Below are 26,615 nucleotides of genomic sequence, written 5' to 3'. Positions count from 1 at the left end.
CCCGTATGCTGGGAAAATCAAAATCTGCCGTCATCACCTTCGACGGCCCCATAACCCCAAGGCAAGTCCTATACTACGGAGGAGAGATGTGGTGCTACCCATACCGTCCGACGCGGCAGATTTGCTACATTTGCTGCCAGCAAGGCCATCGATCGGACGTTTGTCCGCACCCGGAGACCAAGGCCTGCAAACTATGCGGGACGCAGAATCCGGCAGAAGGACACCAATGCACACTCAGGTGCCTGGTTTGCGACGGCGATCACGCAACCGGCACGAAAGATTGCAAGCTGCGACTCAAGACGGCCGGAGAGCTGCGAGGGCGACGCCCTCAGAAAGGCCAGCGGCAGAGCCGGAGCCGGAGCCGATGGCGACGCCCGAGATGGTTCAGCTCGGAGGGCGACAGGGGCCGTTCCCAGAGCCACAACGGGGCCGGGTACGAGGACCAGTCGCGGAGCCGAAGCAGGGGCCGGAGCCGAGGACAGAGTCGAAGCCGTGGCGGACCCAGGGACGAGTCCTTCCCACCCCTGGGGAAGCAGAACGGCAGCCCGGGGCAGCAGAAGCAACAACAACAGAAGAAAGGCGGAGTCCAGGTGAGCTGGGGAGCAGGCCCTCCCAAGTCATTGTTTCCGCACTCGGGTCAAAACAACCAAACAAACAACGAAAAGAAACTAGCTGAGGAAAATAGAGCGCTCAAAAAAGAACTTGAGCTCTGCCGAGAAGAAACGCGGCAGCTAAAAAAGAGAATAGACGACCTAATAAGGGAAATGCAGTTGCAGAGGCAAGGCGGGAACTCACCGGGGCGAACGCCGAGCCCACCAGTAGAGCTGACCACACAACAATCAGAAGAACAGAGTCTTAGAAACGAACTAAAAAGCTTCATGCATACAATGCAGAATCAAATGTTACAAATGCAACAGAAAATAGCCTTGCAAGACCAAAACTTCCGCAGTTACGTAAAAAACCAAAACACACAGAGAACCACTAATGACGCCAGAGACAGGCTCTTTAACGAGAGAAGATTCGGACCAGAAAGCCAAAGTAACAACAACAATAATACATCATGGCAGGACAAAACAACCTAGAAATATGGCAATGGAACTGTAGGGGATACCGGCGAAAGCAGGGACTCCTACAGCAGTACATAAACACTAGAGACAAACCACCAGACATTATTATGTTACAAGAAACTAATACAACACCCACCCTAAAAGGATACACGTGCCAGGAGAGCGGACGCACCGCAACCCTCATTAGCAACAAGATAGTCACCATAGCACACAAAGGAATTGAGAACACGAAAATCGAACACATAATAACCGAGATAATACCCAAAAAGAAGCACAGAGCTAAAAGCACATTTATAGTCAATCTATACAGTCCCCCCAGGCAGAAAGACGGCGACTTCGGCAAACTCTTTGCAGAAGCAAACGTGCTAGCCAAGTCGAACACCCTAATAATTGCAGGGGATTTCAATGCTAAAAGCCCGAGCTGGGGATACCAGAAATTCGAAAAGAAGGGGCAGCAAATATGCATTGCGGCAGAAAACACAGGCTGCGACCTCTTAACGGACGAAAATCAGCCAACGCGCCAGGGTAATAGCGTTAGCCCAGACACCTGCCCAGATCTAACATTTGTTAAAGGAGCAAAGCAGGCCGAGTGGGAGAACCTGCTGGAGAACCTAGGCAGCGATCATTATGTACTGAAAACCACAATCGAAGCGGAGAATGTAAAAAGAAAAATCGGCACAGCCCATATCACAGATTGGGACGCCTTCCGTAAGCACAGCGAACAACTAAACAGGGAAATCACCTCTATAGAGGAATGGAGCCAACAGCTAAAACAGATACAAGAACTCTACACGCAGGAAATAGATAGAACAGAACAAACACCGGAGGTGGACCGGCGGCTACTCGGGCTATGGGAGGCAAGACGCGGGCTCACAAAACGCTGGAAAAGACAAAAGCTAAACAGGAAACTCAAGAAGAAGATAGCAGAGATCACAAAGAAGGCAGAAGAGTACGCAACACAGCTGGCCAGGCAAGGGTGGCAGCAGTTCTGCAGCTCACTGCACGGCACGCTCAGCACAGCCAAGACGTGGCGCATACTAAAAGCCCTCATGAACCCAACCAAAACGAAAACAGAAAGCGGCAAAGCAATCCAGAAACTGGTCCACCAGCACGAAGGCTCCGACGAGGAACTATTGGAGGCAGTGCGTGTAAAATGTTACGGCAAAGACAATCCCAAAGGCTACGACGGGGAGTATCCGGGGACAGAGAACCCCCACATGGACAGACCGATTACAAGAGAGGAAGTTTACGCGGCAATTAGAGCGACAACCAAAAACACAGCCGCGGGCGCCGACAAGATCAGAAACTCCCTAATACGCAACCTCAGCGACGAGGCGATAGATCAGCTCACAGCATACCTCAACACACTGTGGGCAGAGGGCACGATACCGAAGAAATGGAAGCACGCTGTCGTGGTGATGATACCTAAACCCGGCAAAAAGCTTCAGATTGAAAACCTGAGGCCCATCTCCCTCACCTCGTGCCTCGGTAAACTCTACGAAAGGATAGTCACCAGAAGAATCCAACACCACCTGGAGGACAAGGAGCTATACCCGCACAGCATGTTTGGCTTCCGGGCGCACCTGTCAACACAGGACGTCCTTCTACAGATAAAAGAAGAAATCATAAACACCTCACCCAGAGCAGGCGAAAACGTTATCATGGCCCTAGATATCAAAGGGGCCTTCGACAACGTTAGCCACGAAGCCATCATGGAAGGACTGAACAACGCCAACTGCGGCAAGAGAATCCACGACTACGTGAGGGCCTTTCTGACCAAACGCACGGCAACGGTGGGATTGGGGGACCTGCGAAGCGACATCTTTACCACCCCACGCAAAGGCACGCCGCAGGGCTCCGTGATCTCACCAATACTCTTCAACATCGCAATGATCGGACTGGCTCGAAGACTCAGCAAGATTGATGGCATCCAGCATGCAATATATGCTGACGACATCACGGTCTGGGTCAATCGAGGCTCCCTGGGACAGAAGCAAGAAAAATTGCAGGAAGCGGCCGAGTGCGTGGCAGAATACGTCAGAGAAAGGGGCCTGGCGTGCTCTACCGAAAAATCAGAAATCCTGAGAGTGGGAAGAAACCCCACCAAGGAAGAACTAATAGTAAAGCTAGAGGGACAAAACATACCTGAAAGAAGCATGATACGCGTCCTAGGCATGTGGATTCAAGGAAGCAAGAAATGCAGCCACACAATCAGCTTACTACAAAAATCGACAGAACAAGTAAGCCGAATGATAACGAGGGTGTCTCAAAGAAGAAGCGGAATGAGAGAAGAAGACACAATCAAGCTGGTCAGAAGCCTAGTGGTCAGCAGAGTCACGTACTCGCTCCCGTACCACAACATGACCAAGCACGAAAAAGAACAGACGGAAACGCTACTAAGGAAAGCGTATAAGACGGCGCTACATCTGCCTAGAAACACGCCCAACGATAAACTGTTACAGATGGGCCTGAGCAACACCTTCGAAGAACTCGCGGAAGCGCAGCTCGTTGCACAGATCGCCAGGCTCCAGCAGACTGCCACCGGCCGCAAGCTCCTAAAAAGAATAGGGCATAACACAGACGGAATAGAGGATCGGGCTGCTAGCATCCCAGACAGCGTTCGCCAGACACTGCAGGTTAGCCCCCTACCGAGAAACATGGACCCGAATCTCCACGCCGCCAGAAGGCAGGCACGAGCAGATTTCGTGGAACGAAACCTAGCCGCACTAGAAAACACCGTATACACAGACGCGGCCGTATACCCATGGGACCGCAACACTAGAATGTTTAGAGTCGCGGCAGCAGTGGTAAACCACACGGGAGAACCAATTAGCTGCGCGACCCTGAGAAACTGCACTGTAACGGAGGGGGAGGAAGTCGCCGTAGCTCTAGCGGCGGCTGAAGGTTACCGCAGGAACAAATCTCTGATAATTCTAACGGACTCCAAAGCAACATGCAGGAACTACACACAAGGCAGAGTTAGTAAGGAAGCACTGAGAATCCTCCTCAAAACAGAGCCTCCTAACAAAAAGATAAAACATAGGATCTTCTGGATACCGGCACACACCGGTATAGAGGGCAACTCAAGGGTGGACCGCCTAGTTCGCGAACTCACGCACCAAGCAGGGCAGTCGGAAACCCTAGAGGCCCCCTTAACGGTTGAGCCGACGTATGCAGAAATACTTAACCATTACAGAGGAAGGAGACTTAAATACCCCCCACCCCACACATCGCTCACACAACATGAGGCAGTAAGCTGGCGAAGACTGCAAGCAGGTACGTTCTTCAACCTGCACACATTACACAAAATGTTCCCTACCCAGTACAGGGATACATGTCCGTGGTGCGGAACAACACCCACGTTATATCACATCACGTGGGAATGCAAGCGTAATTTCGCATTCCATAAAGTAAATAACCCAAGTGCGGAACAATGGGAGGGTCTGCTCACCAGCAGCGAGCTCGCAGCCCAACGGGCAATTGTGCAGCACGCCTGCGAGGCAGCAAGACTCAGCGGTGCCCTGGAATAGGGGCGCCGACCTTGTGAAGCGGCCAGGACTCAAAACATGAAGACACCGGCCCACCGCCAATCTCTCTGAGATATAGAGAATTAAAGTTTTTCCATTCCATTAAGAATGACGCTGAAACGGATGCTTAGAAGAGAATAGTTGGCAGAACGAGATCGTAAACGTGCCGAAACTGCTCGAAAACGTTACTTGGCCGCACAAAAAGATTTATTATACGCAAATAAACCCATGCTCTCCGGTAAGTGCGAGTCGCCGGTGCCCGAGCGATCGGCGGCAGCCATCTTTTATTCCTTCCGGAACGGGGCAGCCTGCGGCTATCCAAAAGAAAATTCAGTATTGTTCGGCATATTAATGCATCTTTAACGCGTACGCGTCACTTTGACGCGGTGAGTTTTTGCGATTTTGTGACGTCGCGTGACAAGCAGGTGAAGTAGGTACAGCCCGAAAACATTTCACCAATACCCGAGGGCTAATGGCGAAAAGGGTCGAATCATAACTACTTTTTTTTTCCGGTCAAATCATACATGATCAGTGTATACACGTCATATCAGATGGGGAGCTATCACGGTTTTCGTGACGTCGCGTGAGACAGGTGAAGTGGGGGTGGTCCAAAAAGTTTTTTGAGGAATCGCGGAGGGCTGATTGCAGAATTCGACTAGAAACGTTTGCGATAGTTCTACGTTATAGCGCCCCTGATCACGCCATTTAAATATCGCTTCATGATGCCAAAGGACAAAACAGATGGCCAGATGGCCGCTTTTATCTTCTTCCTAAAGTACATAAGGCTCCCGTAGAAGAGATATTTACCTCCAAAATCTCAGGTCGGCCTATCATGTCTTATAACAACACACCTACCGAGTCACTATCTAAATTCTTAAATCACCACCTGTCAAACCACCCTCCCGTCTTATGTTTAAGACCCACCCCACTTCCTTCGATGGCATTAACGCCCACCAAATCATTTCCGTCCGTGCTATCCTAGTCACTTTAGGTGTTTCTGTCCTTTATACTAACGTACGCATGAGTGAAGGAATTGAAGCTGTATATAAATCACTCGCAGTCAATGCCCAAGCGCAAGCTCCTTAAGTTTACCTGTCACTCCTTAGATTTGTTCTCACGCTCAATTATTTTGAATTCCATTCTATTCACTGCCTGCAAACTTTCGGCACCAGCATGGCAACACTATTCGCTGCCACGCATGCCAACATTTTCATGTGGCAGCTTGAAGCAAACATGATAAAATCATACCCTTTCGAACCTAACACCTATCGCATTACATTGACGACATATTTATAATAAGGGAACACGGCACAAGCGCGTCAACCAACCTAACTAGCCATTTCAATCGCTTTCGCCCGAGTATTAAATTTACTGCTCACCACTCTCCTAGTCAAATCAACTTCCTCGAGACGACGGTCTATATAGAAAACGAGAAATTGAGAACGACACTACGGATAGAAAGCAATATTTGGACTACAACAGTCATCACCCGCGACACTGCAAGCATGGAACTGTTGTCGGACAACCGGAGCGAATAAGAAGAATCTGCAGCTAAGACAACGATTATATCTATGGCATAAATTACCATAAATTCACGCTAGCAGAAAAAAGCTGTCCACGAATTCCTCTCGATAGAGCTTATGACGTCGTGTCAAGATTGGAGAGGCCATCGGAATTACCATAGAAACAGCCTACACCCGAATCTGAGATACCACCAGCCTTTATAACAAAATATTCAAATGCTTTCTCAAACATGAACAGCATCCTACGAAAATATCACCCAATATTATCAAGTAACGAGCGTCTGAGAAAAGCGTTCCTGGTGGTACCAAGGTGGCCCTATGGTCGCAACAGAAATGTTAATGACATGTTAGTTCACGCAAAAGTCAGCCAACAACATTAACGCGTAATAAAAGCACGTTGTCGCCTCAGGTGCAAGACCTGCAGGCACCTTCAAAGTGACATTAAAATTAAAGGCACCACAAATGCACATATCATAAACACGAAGTGAAACCTAGCTTTACTTGCATTAGTTCCGATGTGATTTATATGCTTGAATGTTCCTTCTATAAGAAAAAAATACATTGTTGAAACGGTACAATCAATGAACGTGAGGTTAAATGGACATCGCACGGACACAGCTGAAGAACTTCCCAAATCCATCGCCGAACATTTCAACCAACCAGGTAACAAAGTTCATCAACTTGAACTCTACATCCTACAGTCAAATTTCTGTTCTGCGTGACACAGAAAATGCAGAGAATCATACCGCATCTATAACTTTAGGACATTGCAACCAATAGACATAAACGATTCAAAGGGAGCGTTCGAATCTATTCGGTATGCTAAATTTCAAGCTATAGGCAGCAGCACTTCGTTATTTTTCATTGGGTTGCTTGGTGTTTTGTTTCCATTCTTTCTTTCCTCCCTTTCTTTTTCATTTGTTTATATACTTATTCCAATTTATTATTATCTTCCCCCGAGCACCATTTCCGGCCGCTTTTTTTATTCCCTCTTGCAGAGAGACGATACTTCACTAGCCGCGTTTACATGAATGCGACAGTGTCGCATCGCATCGCATTTCCAGCGCATCACATTCATGTAAACACCAGTAATGCGCTAAGAAGGCGCATCGCATTAATGCGCCAGGCGAGGGTAGATTTACGGGCGCGAGTCGAGTCTCGCGGAGCATGTAAACGCGGGATCGTCGCATTAGGAATGATGGGAAGGAATTAGCCACCAACATGGCGGCGGTTCCGGCTGCCCGCTTCGAATTGAATTTGGCGTTGCTTTTGTAAAATGCACTTCGTTCGCAGCAAATAATTGTGTAAACGGCTTTCGCTTAGTCTCAGGCCGCTTCGACGACAGGGCATTATGGATAACCTTGTGGTGCTTACGAGATCGCTTCTCGTTTCGAACGAGTCGAAGCCTAACGAAAGAAACGTTCGAGATGTCAGCGCTACCTATCGCTATAGTCGGAAAATAACCGCAACGACGGCTAATGGCCTCCGAGATTCGAAGATCTCGCTGGCCAGCTAAAGCTGAAAAAACGTGCGCTGCTTCGCATCCGCTACACTATAGCGTATAGCGTACGCTGTAAATTGCGTACGCTAAACTAAAACTGTCTATTTCTCGGCACTCAACCACCAACGTGCACTCGGCCCACTACCGGAAACCAGTTGCACCGGAAGCCGGTTGCACTTATGTGGTGCTACGTTTTTGCGAGACTTAAGGCGCTACATGTAAACGGCGTCGCATCGCCCTTCCCAAGTGCGCTTGGAAATGCGATGCGCCACTGTCGCATTCATGTAAACGGGGCTACTGACCTCCAACGGAGCAGATTATCCCCCTCCCAGCGTTGTCCAGGCCCGTTTCACGAAAAAAGAAACCTGCAGTGACACATCAGCGGGCTGACACACGGCGCTACTCACTTTCCGCCATCGAGGTTCAATAGCGCACCTTTCTTTTCAGTTCTGCACCCTCGACGCTAACACACAATCGGCCGTTGCCCCTGTTACGGTTGGCGTCTGGCACCACGTGCAGAAAGGAATTTCACCGACCTTCTTCGTTGAAATGAGGCGCGACGTCTCCTGCCACGGTTGGTGCCCCGCACCTCGTGCTGAAGGGACTTTCTCTCACCCGACCTTCACCCATCAGGCCTCGTCGAAATGAAGGGTGACTTCCTGATTCTCCATGACCATTTCGAGTGTTTGCCGGTCTGGGCGAGGCCCCGCAGTGTTTACAGGCCTCTTTTTTTTGTGTGTGTGCGACTTTAGAGGGACCCTTTCCTCGAACGCTCGAGCTCTACAGGGGAACTTCCACGAACCAGCAACGCGCAAAAGAGACGGACAAGCATCTACAACTCCAGGAGGTGGGACGCCCTCCTCCTTGCAGCAGGCACGGTATAACCAGAGGAGGAGGGGCCCACTTTCTGTGCCGGTCACAGGACGTCGACGGAAGCAAGATCCCTCCCACGATTGTAGAGAGCCTATTCAAGGGGCTCCGAAATGTATTTTTGACCACTTTATTCTCTTCTCATCTTCTTTCATCAACCTTTGAATAAACCGTGCAAGTTTTGCACTAGAAATCGTCTCGCCCTTGCTTGGTCGCCATGGTCAACCGGGTGCCTGCAGCCCACCGACGACGCCACGCTACCCAATAGTAACGTCGGTCGAGCTTCGATAGGCAGGCGTCGCTACAACTCGGTAGCAGTACGATACGCCACCCTGGAGTACGCAACACACTGACTGGCAGCGATTGGGATACGCAACCCTGGAGACCCCAACTTGGACGACAACTACGAGATCGTAGCCTCTTCGTCCTGGTGACAACGTTCGGAAATCATCTTGTTTACTAAAAACATTGCTAAACTCATTAAATAGATTTTCTTAATTCCTTGTGTTTTCCTCGTTTCTGATATTATTTCCTGGGTTGTATTCTTTAGACCTTTCAATGTGTAACCAACTTGCGTTGATCTCGTGTGTGCCCGCATTACCACTATTATCTTATGCGAAGCAAAAGACCATATTTCTTGTAGTAAAGTTTGTTCAGTCATGCTGTACAGCTGTTAAGAAAATTTTTATCGGTAAACCTGCCGATAGTCTTTCCGGTGTGTGTTTAGTAGTGCGGCCAATTTTCTTATATTATTTTAGATGTGGTTTCCCATACGCATATTTTTTTCTTTCTTTGACTATGCGCATCTGTGGCAGGAAGACCAGGCCCAGTCAGGGAACATTGGATCTTTGTCTGTACTCCTGACATGTCTATCCACAGTGTCGAAGAGATGTTTGAATTGATTTGAATTCCCCACGGTGTGGGGGCACCCAGGTTTCTGTTTCGTGCCAAACCACGCAACTATCGTGGTAAATTTGCCGTGTTGGTTTGCCGGCCGTGTTGCACTGAGCTTTCCGGGCCATAATACGTAATTTTTCTGCGGACTGCAATTGCGAACGAAGAAATGGTAGCCTAAATATCTAAATTGTTAACAACAGCGTAAGTAACTAATATTTGGGACAAAACCTTTCCGCGCCCTTGGTTCGAAATTTGCTGAGTGCCAAGGAAGGATGGGTGAGGGGGTTCCCCGTAACGTTTCGGGGGGGCCTTGAGCCGCTCTATACTTTAGGCATGACACATAGAGCTGAACGCTTTATAAGGCTATTTAACTCGAAGCCGTATTATGGGTGCGTATATGTATGCGACGCGAGCACAGCCGCCAGACTGGACGTCCATTTGATGCAAGTGTTCCTGCGACTTATCGGATGGCGATTTCGTGCGCGATAATGTAGCACGGAACTAGCACGTACAGCGTACGTTTAATTTCAGAGTAGTATAGAAAAAGGAAGCTGTAGTAGTGGCTTTCAGGTAGAATACTGGTCTTCCACTCGCCCGGCGTCTTTCAGCCCGTGCCGAGGGAAATTTTCTTTTTCGTTATACCGCACAGCTCGTGCCGACACTGGTCGCGCAGCTAGCTGCGTAGAGAGCACGTAACGTTCGCTCATGCTGCTAATACCGCGCACAACGCGGGAGAACACTTACCGAGCAGGCGAGAGTACATCCACGAACTGCCTATAAGCGGCAGAGACGGTACCCTCGGTATCGTAGCTAGCTGCGTAGAGAGCACGTAACGTTCGCTCATGCTGCTAATACCGCGCACAACGCGGGAGAACACTTACCGAGCAGGCGAGAGTAGATCCACGAACTGCCTATAAGCGGCAGAGACGGTACCCTCGGTATCGTAGCTAGCTGCGTAGAGAGCACGTAACGTTCGCTCATGCTGCTAATATCGCGCACAACGCGGGAGAACACTTACCGAGCAGGCGAGAGTAGATCCACGAACTGCCTATAAGCGGCAGAGACGGTACCCTCGGTATCGTAGCTAGCTGCGTAGAGAGCACGTAACGTTCGCTCATGCTGCTAATACCGCGCACAACGCGGGAGAACACTTACCGAGCAGGCGAGAGTAGATCCACGAACTGCCTATAAGCGGCAGAGACGGTACCCTCGGTATCGCTTCGAAGGGCTTCGCTCGAAGAGCATGGCTTCTGTTCGAAAGGCCGGCGACGGTGCTACTGGAGGCTCGCCGGGTGTTCGCGGCTGCCAAAGCTCTTACGGAGGGAACTTGCACTTGCATTCTCGACGGTGAGCCTCCGACTGGTGATGCGGAGGTCGTGGAGTCCTTTCAGAGTTTACGCTGAAACGTGCCCAGAAATCGCGCTACAAACAATGGAATCGGGCGTGCAGCCAGCTTCCGATTGGCGGGATACCTGCGTTTGCCGCGCGGCAGGCCTGAACGAGGCAGCTCTGCTGATAATCGTGCAGGCTTTGATCCTCTCCAGCCGCGCCGTTTAATCAGCGGGTTGCGGTGTGAAGGTGGCTGTTTATCGTCTTCAAGCCTTGACACATCTACGCGCGACCGCCACTTGCGCCATGCTCTATTATGCCGAGAGGACGCTGACCCACTTGACGTGTGTGCAATTCTTTCACATTGATCATGTTCCTGTTTGGCATCGATCAAACGGCTGTCTGATTATGGGCTTTTCGTGCGACGATGTTATTTCCGGCGAAGTCAATGTCGGGGTTTCAAGGGCTTTCGAAATAGGGGCCCTGATGGAGAAGTGAAAGGTGCGGGCCATAACTAAAGAAATTTGTCGCTTGCTTTTACTTCGAACTCAGTCCTCCCGCTCGCATTATGTTACCCAGGTCGGCAGCTGCGTGCGCTGTCACCGACCTTAGCGCCAGAGGCATTCCCTCCTTTTGCAGGTCATAAGTATACCATTGTTGTTTGACGGGCACAGGTGCACAGGAACACAGTCTTTTTATTGTCCAGCGCTTGGGTAATCTAAAAATGCGGAGTGTGCTTGCTGGAGGTTGTTCTTTTACCTACTTTTTTAAAGGCTCACCCAGCTCGCGTACGGTTGCTTGCATGTCGCATAAGTATAGTCGTTTCACTTGTCCTGGAAGACCACTGGCCATGGCGTAGGGCTGCTAAGCTCTTGGTCACGTGGTTTAACCCCCACTGTGGCGACCACCTTCCGATGGGGGCGGAATGCAAAACGTCTCGTGTACCATGCATTAGGTGCACGTTCAAAACCCCACAGCTAGTCAAAATTATTACGTTGTTCCCCATTGCGACGTACATTATAATCGAATAACCCGCCGTGGTGGCTTTGCAGCTACGGCGTGGTGATGAAATGTTCGCCATAAAATGTGCACCATTCCTTTAATAAACCGAATAGCTTTCTACAAGGCGTTTGGCTATATGCATACAAAGACAATTATCGTCAATGGTTTCTGCACATTTTTCTTCCCGTTATATTTCTTTAGTTACCATCTAATATTTTTCTTGCTTCAAACTTATTATTAGGCATTAATTACCGCACACGTTCGCATACCATTTAATTTGCTCTAATTTTGATTCTTGACGTAGTATTTTTGTTTCGTAATTAGTATCGTCGATTGTTTCTGCACACTTTTCTTCCCGTTATGTTTCTTTAGTTACCATTTAATATTTTTCTTGCTTCACACTTATTATTAGGCATTAATTGGATCACACGTTCGTAAAACATTAAATTGGCTTTAATTTTGATTCGTGACGTAGTAGTTTTGTTTCCTAATTAAAACGACGCTTTCTGTGACATATTTTCTTTGATTAAGCGCGTTTGCTCGGTTGGTTTCACACCGAGCGAAGCGGGTTTGTACCGAAGATAGTGCAACAGCACTATGACCATATCGTCAAACAATAGACAAGTGGACCTACTCTTCAGGAGACAGCGTCATAGCGAAATGGGCCGATCACGAACACTCCAATGCGCGATCGCGTGGGTCGCGTGGTGGGAGCTGTGCAGGAGGTGTACATTTGCATAACGTTTTATAAATAGCTTCACGAAAGTTACGGGTCAACGGCATAGAGTTCAATGTGTGTCTTGCATGTGCATATTTTTGTTTTGCTTTATAGCTGTATTCGCCTCGACTCAAACTTCATATCACACATTAAGTTGGCGCGTGCTCTATGCAGATCATCGTCATCACCATCAGTCTACCTTTATGTCCACTCCAGGACGAAGGCCTGTCCCAGCGATCTCCAATTACCCCTGCCTTAATTACGCTATCTGAATACTACTTAGGCCTGAAAATTTTTGAATTTTATCACCCTTCCTAAATTTCTGCCACCCCTGACTCCGTTTCCTCTCCCTTGGCACCCACTATGCAGCTTCAACGATCCACCGCTTATCTGTCCAGCGCCTTACATGGCCTGCCCACTTGCATATTTTTTCTCGAAATGTCAAGTAGGATATCGGCTATCACCGTTTGCTCTCTGATCCACACCGCTCTCTTCCTGTCTCTCAACATTACGCCTGGGCTATGGTGTTAGGCTGCTGAGCACGAGGTCGCGGGATCGAATCCTGGCCTCGGCGGCCGCATTTCGATGTGGGCGAAATGCGAAAACACCCGTGTAGTGTACTTAGATTTAGGTGCACGTTAAAGAACCCCTGGTGGTCGAAATTTCCGGAGTCTTCCACTACGGCGTGCCTCATAATTAGAAAGTGGTTTTGGCACGTAAAACCCCATAATTTAATTTTAATTACGCCTGGAATTTCTCGTCCCATCGCTCTTTGCGTGGCCTTAAATTGTTATCGAGCTTCTTTGTTAACCTCCAAGTTTCTGTCCCATGTGCTAGGACCGGTAGAATGCAATATGATTGTACACTTTTATTTTCAACGAAAGTGGTAAGCTTCCAGTCAGGATTTGGCAATGCCTGCCGTAAGCACTGCAATCCAGTTTTATTCTTCTCGTGATCAGGGTCCGCTGTGAGTAATTAACATAGATAAATGTAGTCCTGCGCACACTGTAGGGGCTGACTGACGATCACGAATTCTTCTTCCCTTGCCAGGCTATTTACTGAACATTATATTTTTCTATGAACATAACAATCTTTTAATTGATACGTTGGGCTATAGACTTTTTTTTATTTTAGGCGGAACTAAATTGACCTGAATAACAGGATAGATTGTTTGCACCCATGTTGACAGCCTTTACCTCGTACGTACTTTAAATGAACGTTCACGTTCTAGGTGGAGCTGTACCAGGCCGCTAAAGATGGCTTCGCAAAACGCGCACGTTTCTTCTTTTACTGTGCCCCTGTGAGCTGATAAAATGCAGATTATGCAACAGAAGAGGACGTTCCGTGTAAGATAGCATATCGGCGAACATTATCCAAGCTCGAGTGCTCTGCAGAAATTTCCAGAAGATATTCTTGCCGACGATGCAGCAGACCTACGTCACTGATATTCGACGAGGTCTTGCATAGTGGCGCATACGACACGCTTTCAGAGAGTGTTACTGGATTTTCTTAGTGCGTGTCCTCGTCCAGAATATGGCACATGGCCACTACGTGTGCAAAAGATTGCCACCCAGCGCAGGAAGTGCTTCGACTGAACCTTAGACAAAGATAACCCTGACAAACCCTATCAAAGTTGGTGTCGACTTCACTGGGCAGCTCTAAGAATGAACACAAGCCGTTGACGAAAGTGTTACATTGGGCTCTTCACTGCTCTTTTGCAAAAAACTCACTTCGAGTTCACCTTCAGTATGATATCAACGCTCAGAAAACAAGTAAGCACGCTCACCAAAATTGATGCCTAATACGAGGCCTTTATTGATTCAACGCACGGTGCAAGTAGGAAGCGGTCAGTACTTTGGAAGTAAGAATGGAATGAAGAAAAATTAATCAAGTGCTCAGCCAGTAGTCGCGGTCGTGACGATGCCTTTCCATCAATGAACGCAAAAAGAACAGAAAAAAAAACAAGACTAGTGGGACTTTTCAGAACCACAGCACCATTACCAGTGAAGCTGATTCTCTCGAGCAGTTGCATTACGAATTGCATTTGCCAGTAGCTAAATGATCCACTTTAAAACGGAGCTCGCATATTACAATAATAGTTTGATCTCGGTGGCAGGTATATGAAATTGGGGAGTAGACCAAGGTTCAGTAGTTTCTTACAAACGCATCATTCAGCAGGAAAAGTTATACAGTAAAAGCTCGTTAATTCGAACCGCAAGGGGAAGCCGCTTCAGTTCGAATTAATGAAAGTTTGAACTAACGAAAGTGAAGGAGAGCACTGCGATTTGGCGCGTCAGAAAGAAATTTGGCGTGTCAGAAAGTGATGGCGTGTGCCGAGGGCACACGCCATCTTCAAGTCGAAGCTCTGAGTCCGACTGTGCCACACCACCGATGTCCACCGAAACGAACGTTAGCCGAAGCTTAACACTATCACAATGAATCGCGACGGCCGATACCTCCTAAGCTGAAAACAGACGTGCACAACCGATGAAGACTGCCGAGACAAAGACGCTGAACATGTGAAGGTGGCGAAGGCCCCGATTCGTTGGTTCTTGACTGCAAGCACAGCTGCAACGCACTTGATTCGCTGTGTTTGGGTGCTTGCCACGCCATCTCCGCACAACAATAGCAGCTGCACAAGATTTGCAAAGCCTCCGAGATTCGCAACGGACAAGAAGTTTCAGAGGTTACGTAGAACGGAGAGGTGGCAGCCGCCGCTGCCTCCTGCCTGACCCCGCGCCGGTTAGATTTTTTCCGATTTTGCCTTCTCTCGCCGTTTTCTCCATTCCGGAGGCGAGGTAGCCTTGTGTGTAGGCAGTAGGCGCGTTTCTCTGGCCGTGTGCCAGGCGAGCGTAGTTCGAATTATCCGTGAGGGAACCTTCTCGCGTTCGAATTAACGGACTTTTTTATACATAGACTTTTGAGGAGCTTGGCCGGACCAAATCGTACTATTCGAATTATCCATAAATTCGAATTATTGAAGTTCGAATTAACGAGCTTTCACTGTACTTTCTCTACCCTCTACCGCCAATATGGTCCTTCCTTCTACTGAATGTGAACCCCCATTCACATACAGTTCTCTCGGTGCACTGCGAAATAGCAGATAACTGCCACATAATGCTTTCAAGCACCTTCGTAAGTAGTTATCTATAATAAATATGTTTATTCCGCACATACTTGGTTTAGTAAGCAAGGCTTGGGTGTGGTCATTTATATTTATTTATTACACACCTGCGTCGCCCATGTGGGCATTACAGCAGGGGGGTTACATTGCAAAGAAAGAAACAAGTGATCACATACATAAAGCGTGATATCGAACGCATCATTGTTTTCCACATTAACAATGTCAGGTGAAAGAGTATTCCATATTCTTATAGATCGAACAACAGAAAAAAAAAGAATAACTAAAGACGTCACCCCTGAAGGAGAACTGGCGGACTTTCAGTGCATGGTCGCGTCTTATCGACATATTTAAGGCGACTTAATATTTCTTTCTCTCTCAGTCCCTGTTTTCGAATAACAAATAGCGTGAAAAATTTTCAACCTGAGATTTCTTTCGTCGGTCTTTTAATGCGTGCCACTGTAATTTAATTTTACTTTCTGTCATACCTAATTTTCAACTATAATTAAGAACAAGCTTAGTTACCCTATTTGCGCTCTTTCAAGCTGTTCCGTGAGATCAACCGTGTACGGGCCCCAACTGATACAACCGTAATCAAGTAAAGTACGAACATTATTAAAATACTATTCCTCTTTCAATTTATCCGGAAACTGACTGAAATTACGGCACAAGAATCACAAGGAACCTATTGCCTTATTCTTAATGTGCGTAATGTGTCTGTTACACCTTAAGACAGCATTGAAATTCCTAAATGTTTCTATTCGTCAAACTTTTCTTAATGTCATATTACTGAAAGCTTGATTGAAGTAGTACATGACTGAGGATCTCCGCTTTATGAATAAATTTCATTTAAGTTTCTCGAAAAGTGTTCACATACTGTGCGTTATTTTCTGCGCCTTCTGTAAAACATAGTCGTAATGATCCGAAGCACTTCCATACGCAATGTACCAGCAACAGCACTAATCATTCCACACTATATTACCTTCGCCTATATATTACTCATAGCCTTTCCCTTATTTTCACTGAATGTAAACAAGGCGCTAGCTCATTTAGTTAACTGAGCTAGGACACCAGAAAAGCTAATATGTACCTCGTATAACGCATAAAAGTAAAAAAAAAAACAGCGGTTCAGCAAATATTTACAAATTACATGCTTAATGCCGAACCGCTGAATTTTCACCCCACTTCGCCTTGACATGGCTACTATTTCAACTGCATGTGACCTTGGTGTGACATACAGCTCTCCTAAGACTTTGGGAGACATTGACTATAACGGTCGTACAACGCTTTCGAGCGCTTGCTTAAGGAATTCCTGGAGCGCCCATAATTTACGTACGCCCTTCAACCGTTTGCCACAGATCACCCATAAGATTGCCCTTTTCATGAAGAGCAATGTTGTGGTGCATGGGCTTCTTTCAGGACATTGGTCAAGCTTCCTATGCAATTCGCACAATACGCCTGTGATGATCTAGTGACCTATAAGGGCTGCGTGTAGCCTGCACCGTTCGCACTTCATTTGCCGGTCACCCATAACATATCCCCTATTCTCGCCTTGTGTATGTTGGTTTGCTGCCCGCTTTGCTTCTCCCACGGCTGCTGAGAGTCTTTATAAGCATTTGTAGATCGTCTCTTAACAGGCAGAAAACAAATGTTCATTAATTGTCATTGAGCCCTCATAATTCCACGAACGTGAAACATTACTTTTGCGTAATGTTAAAAAAAAGATCTGCGCTAAAAACGTACAGTCGCGTTCATAAATTTGGAGACCATGCGAGCCCGTGGCCGTGTGCATGCGCGCGCCATCTGGCGGCTCGGTGCCTGCTGTCAAGAGTATCGCAGTGCGCATGCGCGTCCATCCTATCTCGCTAGCCTGCGTGTTCGCTCGCGGCGCACCGGCGCATGGGCCGATTATCGTAATTTGCGTTCGTTGTCACGAGGGGCACGATCGGAGATCTTTGTTCGTTTCGCGCTCTGTCCAGCTGGCGGCATGCTTGCAGAAGACTAAGCCGCAATACGCAAAATGCGCTTGTACACTTTCACAGTGTAAGGCTTCTCAAACAACGTCTGTGTCCGCCAATAGGGAGGCGCGATAACCCAGTGGAAATATCTGAGCATAGCAGCGTGAAAGCCTGACAATCAGTAGCGCTTCTTCGAACGTGGTATTCTGCCGACGACAGCACTTTGTGCCGGGAACGCCCCGCTCCGCAGAAAGCGCGAGTGGTGTGTATCGGCCACGGTGCAAGATATGTACTCCTCAGGTGGGGAAGATTCTCGGCTTGCTGAGACACGATCGACCAGCTAAAGTTGCAACGGCGCGCTTCCATCGGCCCGGTGACGGCAGCGGATACCTATTGGTGCGACGACGCAACTTCAGTTAGAACGCAGGCGGTGGCTTGCGCGGACAAGGAACGCGCGCATACCACCACCAACCAGAGAACGGCGTCTGCAGATGATAGTGATCTAGGGAAAGGAAGGAGGCGGCGGCGCGTCGCCGTATCTGCTCATTAGCCCGGCGGTGCCCCCTCCCCCACCATCTCCCTTCACCATGGTGGCCTATAAATATATATATGATTATACTTTCGCGCGTCACTCAATCACTTCGGATTTTTCGCGAAGCCCCATTGCCATACCAACGGGACATAAAACCAATGAAACATCTTCTGTCTTGAAGTTGCGTCGTACCGCTGATAGGTATCCGCTGCCATCGATGCGCGCATTTACACCTAAAGAGTAGATATCTTACACCGTGATATCGGCCAGACAGCCGTGACAGAAGCGGGGAAAGCAGGCACTTCCGTAGTTGAAAAACATCGCCGAAGTCGGACCAAGGGGACCGAAGATGTCGCGCCGCTGCTTCGCGAACAACACTACTGGCGGCGGCGGCTGCGAATTACCGTGAACGGCGCGCTCGCGGGTGCGCAGCGAGCGAGCGAGCAGGCCAGAGAGATATGATGGACGCGCATGCGCACTGCGATACTCTCGACAGCAGGCACCGAGCCGCCAGACGGCGGGCGCATGCACATGGCCACGGGCTCGCATGGTCTCCAAATTTATGAACGCGACTGTACACCTGACAACAGAAGAGAGGATGGGACACACACGGCGCTGTTTGCGTCCCATCCTCTATTCTGTAGCCCGGTGTACGTATCTATCGCTGTTTTTTTTTTAACATTGTGGAAAACTACCAACTCTCCCAATCTGCCGTTCTTCTTCACATTATTTTTGTGTACAGCATTCTTAACGTGGCCCACTATTATATATATGTAAACTCGGTGAATAGTGCAGTTCTCTCATAGCGCCCTAAAAATAGGCACGTATTGCTTCTGAATGCTTCTATATAGTCGCACTAATAGCTTTGTTCTAAAGCTACTAGCTAAGTACATAGGTTCAAAGACACACCATAAGCACACGAACCCTATACGTTGCTCGCCAAGTCAGATGAGCGTTAAAGATTGGCGATCTCGTGAGTAGCTCGTTTACAGTTTCATTCTAGGCCCATATTGAAATGTTCGACGCGCCGTGGTCCATGCCTTTGACTCAGGTGTAATGATGATCCGTATCGTTGGCTTCTTTTTCGAAACTGGAAGTCCTGCAATGTAAAAACAATCAAGGCGATTTGAATATTTGTGTTTCAAAACTCCTTATTTACGGTTGTTACATGCACAACCTTACTATTGTGTCATGTATGGGGGTGGCACGCGGTGCATGATTCATTGATTGATTGATTCATTGATCGATGGATTCATTGATTGACTGATTCATTGATTGAATGATTAATGGATTCATTCATTGATCGATTTATTCATTGATTCATTGATTGATTCATTCATCCAATCATTGATTGATTGATTGAGTGATTATTGATTGATTGATTGATACCGACAATTCGTCCTTTTTCAGCTATTCAGGCGCAAACTTAATGTCAAATGATCTTCCTTAAACATTCCTTCACTTGATGTGCCGCCTTGCCTACTGATACGGGTGGTACAGCGCCGTTGCCCGACTAATGTAAGATCGCTTCACTTCGTAACACTTCTCAGTCTGTTGTATGTTTCCGGGCGCAGGAATTCGATTTGCTTGTTTGCGGCGCGGCATAACTTCTGTATGTAATTAAACATGAGTCTGTAGGCCCGTTTCATGATAATACTGCTAGGGCGACATACAATTTCTTGTTCGTGTACCATCGGTGTCATTCTTCAGGTTGACCCTTTCTCGACTACGCACCTCTAAGTACACTTTTCTTGTCACTCCTGCGCTAAAATTTCGCCATCAGGTACATTTACGACTTACCAAAGAGCGCAGCAGTACCGCAGTGCTTCGCAATTTGGTTTGATCATGGAAAAAATCGCCCAATTAAAATTAATATATGGGGCTTTACATGCGAAAACCACTTTCTGATTATGAGGCACGCCGTAGTAGAGGACTCCGGAAATTTTGAGCGCCTGGTGTTCTTTAACGTGCACCTAAATTCGCCCAATGGGCGTTTTTGAGGCTGTTCTGCGAGACTGAGCAGAAAACAAAATACACGGCGGTGGTTTAGGCGAAAAAACGTTAGAGAATACATTGGTCAGCAGCTTTTATAGCGAACACCTCATGATGCCGCATTTTCACGCCGCGCGCCGTGTCACGTGCTGACCAAGAAGCCACTTTAGACACCATCGCCAGATGGCGCCACAATCACGCGTCGTGGGGCCAAAATAGAAGCACGGCATGCTCTTATCATCGTGATGTGCGTGCAGCGAGATATACACATCATATGCCTGATACCGCTCCGCTAAACACAATTCACGTAGTGCACAAGCAGTAAAAAAATAATAATAATAAAGCGGCTAACTCGTTGCCCGATGCAAAATCACCGCTAGTAATATTGTTTTTACATCAAATACTGCATCTGATTCGGGCCGTTTGCATAATGTAGAAGTCTGAAACTGCTGTACCTCCGATAAGCAGCTCGAACAGGAATCCAATGGCTGATGCAGCGCTGAACATGAGGTAGATGAAGAAGATGGACTGCATCTCAAACATTGACAGGGGGCTGTACGCGTCCTCACCGGAGCCAGAGGCGCACTTCTGCCAGTCACCGTACTCCTCCTCCATCCAGGCATCCAGCAAGCCGCTCTCCTTCATCCAACTGATTCTGGTCTCAGAAGAAAGATAGGCGAAGTGATGTACATCTAAATAGGGCAATCGCATTTCCGCAAGGCCGCCAAGCGGTGCGAACTCCCACAACGTGAAGCTAAGAAAAAGGTGTGCGGTGTCGACAAAGAGCCAGAAACGAGCCAGGCGTGTTTCCTCAACATATTCAAGGCCCTGCACCTTTAATTAGAAGCCCACTCAGTACGTAAAATATCAGTACAAATCACGCTAAGTTAGGCTAAATTACCTACACTCTTAAGAAAAGGTCACAGCAGTTACTATCTAGTGACACAGCGTTTGCTTCCTTAGTATAAGTGCAGCGGGCAACGGTAGAGTCAGTAACATGGCTGACTAAACAAGGTAGTCACTGTTAGTAATCGGCCTCAGCTGCCAATTGCAAACACAGTGAGCACTGCTGGTTTCAAAGTTTCTATTAGGTAACATATATATTGTGCCCATTGTGGAATACGCCATAGCTGGCCCGATATATGCTACGGAGGAGAGAATCTTTGCATCAGGAGGCGAGAAGTGCATTTGGTATTGGTAGCGTAGACCCGTTAATAACAGCATTCCGTAACAGTAATAATAGTACTAGCAGTAGTAATGTAACAGTAAGTTACGTTACTAACTCTATAGTTACCTACTGCAGTTACACTAAAGTAGAAAATGGTGTGACGCTATGTAACAATTACTGCAACGTATTTTTACGAATGTAGTTTTGCTGAGCCGACTGACATCAGGAACTCAAAAAATTCCGACAGAACCCATCTATGATGCTACGCTAAGCCTAAGACTCTCACACCCACTTTATTCAACCTTTATTCCATAATCGTTCAGTTTATCTGTTGTGACCATGAGAGCTATCACGGGATGGTGCATGCTGAAGTATGATGCGCACAATTCATGGGTGGCAACAAGTGTTTTCACTCTATGGCGCTGAAGTGCGGCTTTCTGCCCATAATAACATTACTCAGGTGTGTGTCTAAGGGTGAAGAGTGGAGTTGAGCGCAACCTTTTTCCAAAGAAATAATGTGGAGTGAAGTATACTTAGATTATGTTTCAACCGCTTTCTCTCAGCACCACATTTTTGTCCTATGTAAAAGTGCGTGCGTGCCAGCCCGGTCCATTTTCGAGTGTGCGTTCAAGCGTACATGCCCCGTCTGTGAAATGGCTGAGATTATGCGTGTCGCCGCGAGGGAAGCGAGTGCCGGAGGAGGAAGGCGCCTGGAGGTGGAGAGGGGAATCACGCCCCGGGAAAAATACTGAGGAGCGCGCTAAGCGAGCGGCAAAGCAACGCTGCGTTGAGCGAAGCGGGGAAGGAGAGAGGAGGCGAAAGGTTGCGGAGGAGGAGGGTTGTCAGAGGCGCGCTGGGTTGACCTTCTCTGGCTGTTGATATCAGTTATGTGTGCGCTATGGGCGTACGGGGTTCGTCTCTTGATCAAGAGGCCGAGCGCCGAGCAAGAAGAACGGAGCAATAGTACAAACGGCGGCAGGCTGAGCGTGAGTCGGCCGACTCCCAAGTCGTCGGCAAGCGCCGGGCACAAGCTGAACAAGACTGACAGCATGTGCGGGCTAGGCGTGACCAGGAGACTCCCGAACAACATGTTAGGTTGTTTGCGATAGGAAGCATGTGTCAGGCAAGGTGGCATAGCTTAGAAACTCCGGAACAGCACCCGTACGCTTGCGCGTAACCCGAGCTCACCAAGTGAAACGTCACTATAATTTTTGTCTTTGTTAGGAGCAGAAAATTAAAACTTGGCAATACATTGTCGCGAGTGCGCCTGTCATCCTGTGCTCAATGATACGAACGTGTTGATGCAGCACAGGTATCAGCTCATTAGAAAAGTTGCTGAGGCATTCTACATATAGCGCATGTCAGATCTCTGTATCAGTGCTCCGTCCGCATCACTCTACCAAAGTGAAATTGATTTTCTATTAAACTCCGGGGGCTAGGAAAGTATACGATAATTTTCGTTCCTTCTATTGGTTATTTTGCCTTGTTCCTTCTCTTTGTGGCTTTTATGCAGTGTTTGCTCATCGCGAAAAAGAATGTTAGGAGGGTGTGTGCTTTTAATAATGTTTCGGCTAGTAGCGGGCATTTGTGTGTCCGGTCTTTCTCTTCGCCCTGCGTGCATTGCGCCTTTTATAAATATGCGTGGAAGCTAACCCCGCCAGTTGTCTATGTCACTGCAGAGTCCGGAATTTCTCGTTGCAGTTTGCCTTTAAGCAACGATATATAAGAGTGCTAACATGAACCAGTTAGTAGGCACAGTGCTCAGCGACTGAAGCGCGATACTCGCACCATGTGGCGGCTGGCACTTTTCGAGCCCCCTGTGAGCACTGGGCGACCGCCGTGGGACCAGATTCAATCACAACGCGTCACATTGGCTCTCGCATTCACGTCATATAAAAAAAGCGTCAGCCCGGTGTCCCCAGCGCCCGTCGGTAGCGCAAAAACGGCATGCAACCACGCGCTTAGAGTATCGCGTTTCAACCACTGATTAATGTAGACGTCCCTGCTAGAGTAAAAGCTCATATCACAGGAAAGCCTGAAGGAACAGATGAAAGACTGCGCAATTAACGTTTGCTATTCGCCCATTCCTTTCGTCTGTCCCGTCCAACAAATTATTATTCCATTTACCTTAAACGCAAATTACTTAGGAGGCGATAACCGTGCTACTAACCGTTGGTTAACTACGGCAACGAACGCTGGGTCTTCGTTTCGGTTGAGCGCCACGGCAAACTTGTGCGGAAAGAACTGCTCCCGCGAGAAGTAGAAGGTGCCCTGTCTCAACACGCCACAGCTGGCCGCCACGTGGAAGCGCATCGTGGTAGCGTCACTGACGATGACGGCGTCCCCATTCTGCACATCGATGAGGTTCGCTCTGGAGTAGAGCGACTTGGTGTCGAACGTGCCGTTGCAGCGAGCAACCATCTCCCACACGGCTTGGTACTCCGGCACATTCCGAGAACCCTGCGACGAGGACGACGGCTTCATGCAGAACGCGATAAAAGTTTGTGATCTCGAGTCATAAATGTGTTCGCAGTTGCGACAACAATATAAACAAGTGCCAGTGTTGAATACGTTCCACTTCGAAGCAGCCCCACTGGGGAAGTTGTTTTTCCTTTGGTATTAATTTCGTTCCGTTGAATGTTTTCATCCTGTTCAACTTTAGACGCTTCTCTTCGGTAACGTTCTGTGACATCGAACAAGCCGATACTGGACTAGGATGCAGAACTGTGGGCCGTAGAGGCAAATAATGTTAGCAGTAGTCGTTCCAGGTGCCCAAAAGTGCCCAAAACTGAGCATGCGGATTGGCGCACAAGGTTGTAGTTTAGAATGGTTGGTTTGCTATGCTGCGAAGCTTAAACACTGTGACAAAGATTACGAAAGCTATAAGATGTAGGAACGAGCAGGCATACGTACATGTTACTGCAAATTAATCTGAGCCTTTAGATCACTGCTCAATTTCCTAGCACGTAGCGCGTTTCGCGTCCTAGTCGTGGTATGTCGCTCCCATCCAAACGAATGCAGAGCAGCCATCGGCTGTTGTAATCATCCAAAACAAATCGTATGGTTAATCCTTGTGGCGCTTTTGCTGGATGCGCTCCCAGTGCATTTTCGAAGGCTGTCCCCAAGTGCGGTTTAACTGGTTAAATACTGAAGGCCGCTGGACATATTGGTCACGCCAGGTGCAGACCCGTGAAGCATATAAGGGGGGAATCGTGTACCGCATAGACAACCTCCCCTCATGTTTCTGCGCCAACAGCGCTCGTCTTTCACCTACCGGAGTGAGGCGCACTCTCAGTGGTGCGCACGCCCGACCACGCCGCATATCAGTTAGCTGCAGCTACAACATGCTCGCATTGCAGGTGGTCACTTTATTTTCACGCTGCCGGCAACCTCACGTTCGGTCTCGCGAACGGCACTAGCGGCAACGTTGGGAGGGCGTCTGAACAGTGCCTAGAATCCCTGCCACAATCGGTTACGGCTCTCACTGGCACCGAGAGCCACAGATAATACCGCGGACCATTCGCTCAAACTTCGCAAGCATCTTTCGAGACGAATATTTGAGAAAGTTGCAGGAGGCCGCGCAGTCTCTCTTTAATATCGCGGCCCGTGCTGCAATGGTGTCCGTGTGCATCTGCGTACCATTTCGCTGACGTTAGAGATAGGAAAATCTGGCTACAGAGATGCCGGTATGGATGGCAGCCGAAGATTGGCTCACGTGCGGGCAAGGTTGAAGCGACGATTCCTTTGTCCCAGAAATGATTCGTGTTTAACAGAGTATGGCATGCAACTTTCTGCGTATGGCATCAACCGTGTAGATGCTATCAATTCAAGATATGCACCCCGCTAATGCAAGTTTACATAGTGCGCCCATGTTAAATACAGGGCCCGTAACAAAGAAAGGATGTTCTTGGGCTAAATCTTCTGTAAAAGCAGATTCCAGCCAGAGCTGTGCTGGACAGGTATTGAGCGAATGTGGCTGGCCAATGGCGAAGAGCACTTAGGAACATAAAATCATTGTGAATGTGACCCCGCATCATTTCAACATTCATCGGTTATCTTTGCTCCTGCTTTCTTGCCGTGCTGCTTCACCGTCGTGATCATCTGCCACTTCCTTCGTCAAATATTCCAGACTAGATCAGCAAAGGTGAGGCGCTTTTCCTGAATTCGTTGTGGTTGACCATTGCTTTTCGTCCCCTTCGAAATGTGCCCGAAGTGGTCGGCCATCCAACCCGCGACTTGGTCGCTCGGCAGCAATGCGCTATAGTCACTGTGCTACTGCGCCTGGTTATGAAAAGTTTTGGTTAAGGTAAAGCTGAAATTCAGGCTCAGGCACTTCAGCAAGTACGTATGCATTGCTCCTGCGTATTTGCATCATGAACGCCAAGTCTTTCCTTCCGAGTAACGATCACACACCATAAGTTGTCGAATATTTACATTTTGTTACGCCAGACTAATACCGCGTGATGTGTAGTCAGTCTAACTGGGGAAATGCTGAAAACACTAAAGGTGCCGTCTGTTCAATACGTACCCTCAGCAGGGATTCATAGGCGGTGCCCTCCCATATGAAGGTCTTCATGTCCGCGCGCTCGGCGAGCTCCTTCATGGAATCAATGCGGTCGGGTTCGGGTCGCACCATCATTGTAGCCTTCATGTGACCCGTAAAGGCGTTCATAAGCACCAGCACCGTCAGCCACCACATGGCGAATACGATCCTGGATGGCGCACCACGCGGCGGCCGTGGTGAAGCTGTGCGGAAGAAGCGATATAGAGTCAGTGGTCGCAGATTTCCCACTGCCGCAGCTAAGAATCATGACTTAGTTGCAGTGGCCATTCGGAAGGCACTCATAGACACGGTTTTTCTTGCGGTACGGATTCCAACGAATGCTCACGAAATTGTCCAGTGCCGAACTCAATAAACCATTGCAGAACTAAGAATGACTGTTTTCGGGTGGTTTGAAACGTTCAATGCACGTACACCATGTGTGAGGTACGGAACACAAGGCATGAAGCTTACCCATATAATGTGATTTAACTAGAGACTCCTCCTATCGCTGTTATGCAGAAGGTCTGGACCCTGAATTTTGAGGATATATCGCATTAGGCTGTGGTTAGAAGATATTAATTGAGCACTTTATGTTAGTGTGCAATATATAACTGAGAATCTTCTTTTCGTCCCAGAAGTGCTTATAATTTTTTTTTATTGCGAACTATACTTTGCTTCAGTCACCCGGTTAGGATCTGTAATTTGTCTCTGCTACGTTGAGCGCATATTTTCTACCGTTCTTGTTTACTAGCTTCGGCATTGGCCCAGCGCTTCAGCCCATTCGGAATCGGATTACATGACGCATTCCTTCCTGGATGAAGTCGTTTTGTTCATTCTACGGAATAAGGCAAATTGTCCGAGTACGTC

The 26,615-nt window shown here is 48.1% G+C and overlaps 1 protein-coding gene across 2 annotated transcripts in view; it reads right to left on the bottom strand.

The window, feature by feature from the left end:
- LOC135909454 (probable cytochrome P450 49a1) overlaps positions 1 to 26,615 on the bottom strand; it is a 215,017-nt gene that overhangs the window by 27,435 nt on the left and 160,967 nt on the right. For both annotated transcript variants that reach the window (XM_065441436.2, XM_070536020.1), the window contains 3 exons: positions 25,734 to 25,951; positions 23,376 to 23,665; positions 20,493 to 20,692 (listed from right to left, as the gene is read on the bottom strand). In XM_065441436.2, coding sequence (XP_065297508.2) covers positions 20,493 to 20,692; positions 23,376 to 23,665; positions 25,734 to 25,951 — 708 coding nt within the window. The remainder of the gene's footprint in view (positions 1 to 20,492; positions 20,693 to 23,375; positions 23,666 to 25,733; positions 25,952 to 26,615) is intronic.

Source organism: Dermacentor albipictus, chromosome 3, assembly GCF_038994185.2.
Source record: "Dermacentor albipictus isolate Rhodes 1998 colony chromosome 3, USDA_Dalb.pri_finalv2, whole genome shotgun sequence".
In the NCBI taxonomy this organism is placed as follows: Eukaryota; Metazoa; Arthropoda; class Arachnida; order Ixodida; family Ixodidae; genus Dermacentor; species Dermacentor albipictus.
This window is presented reverse-complemented; position numbering and strand designations above follow the sequence as displayed.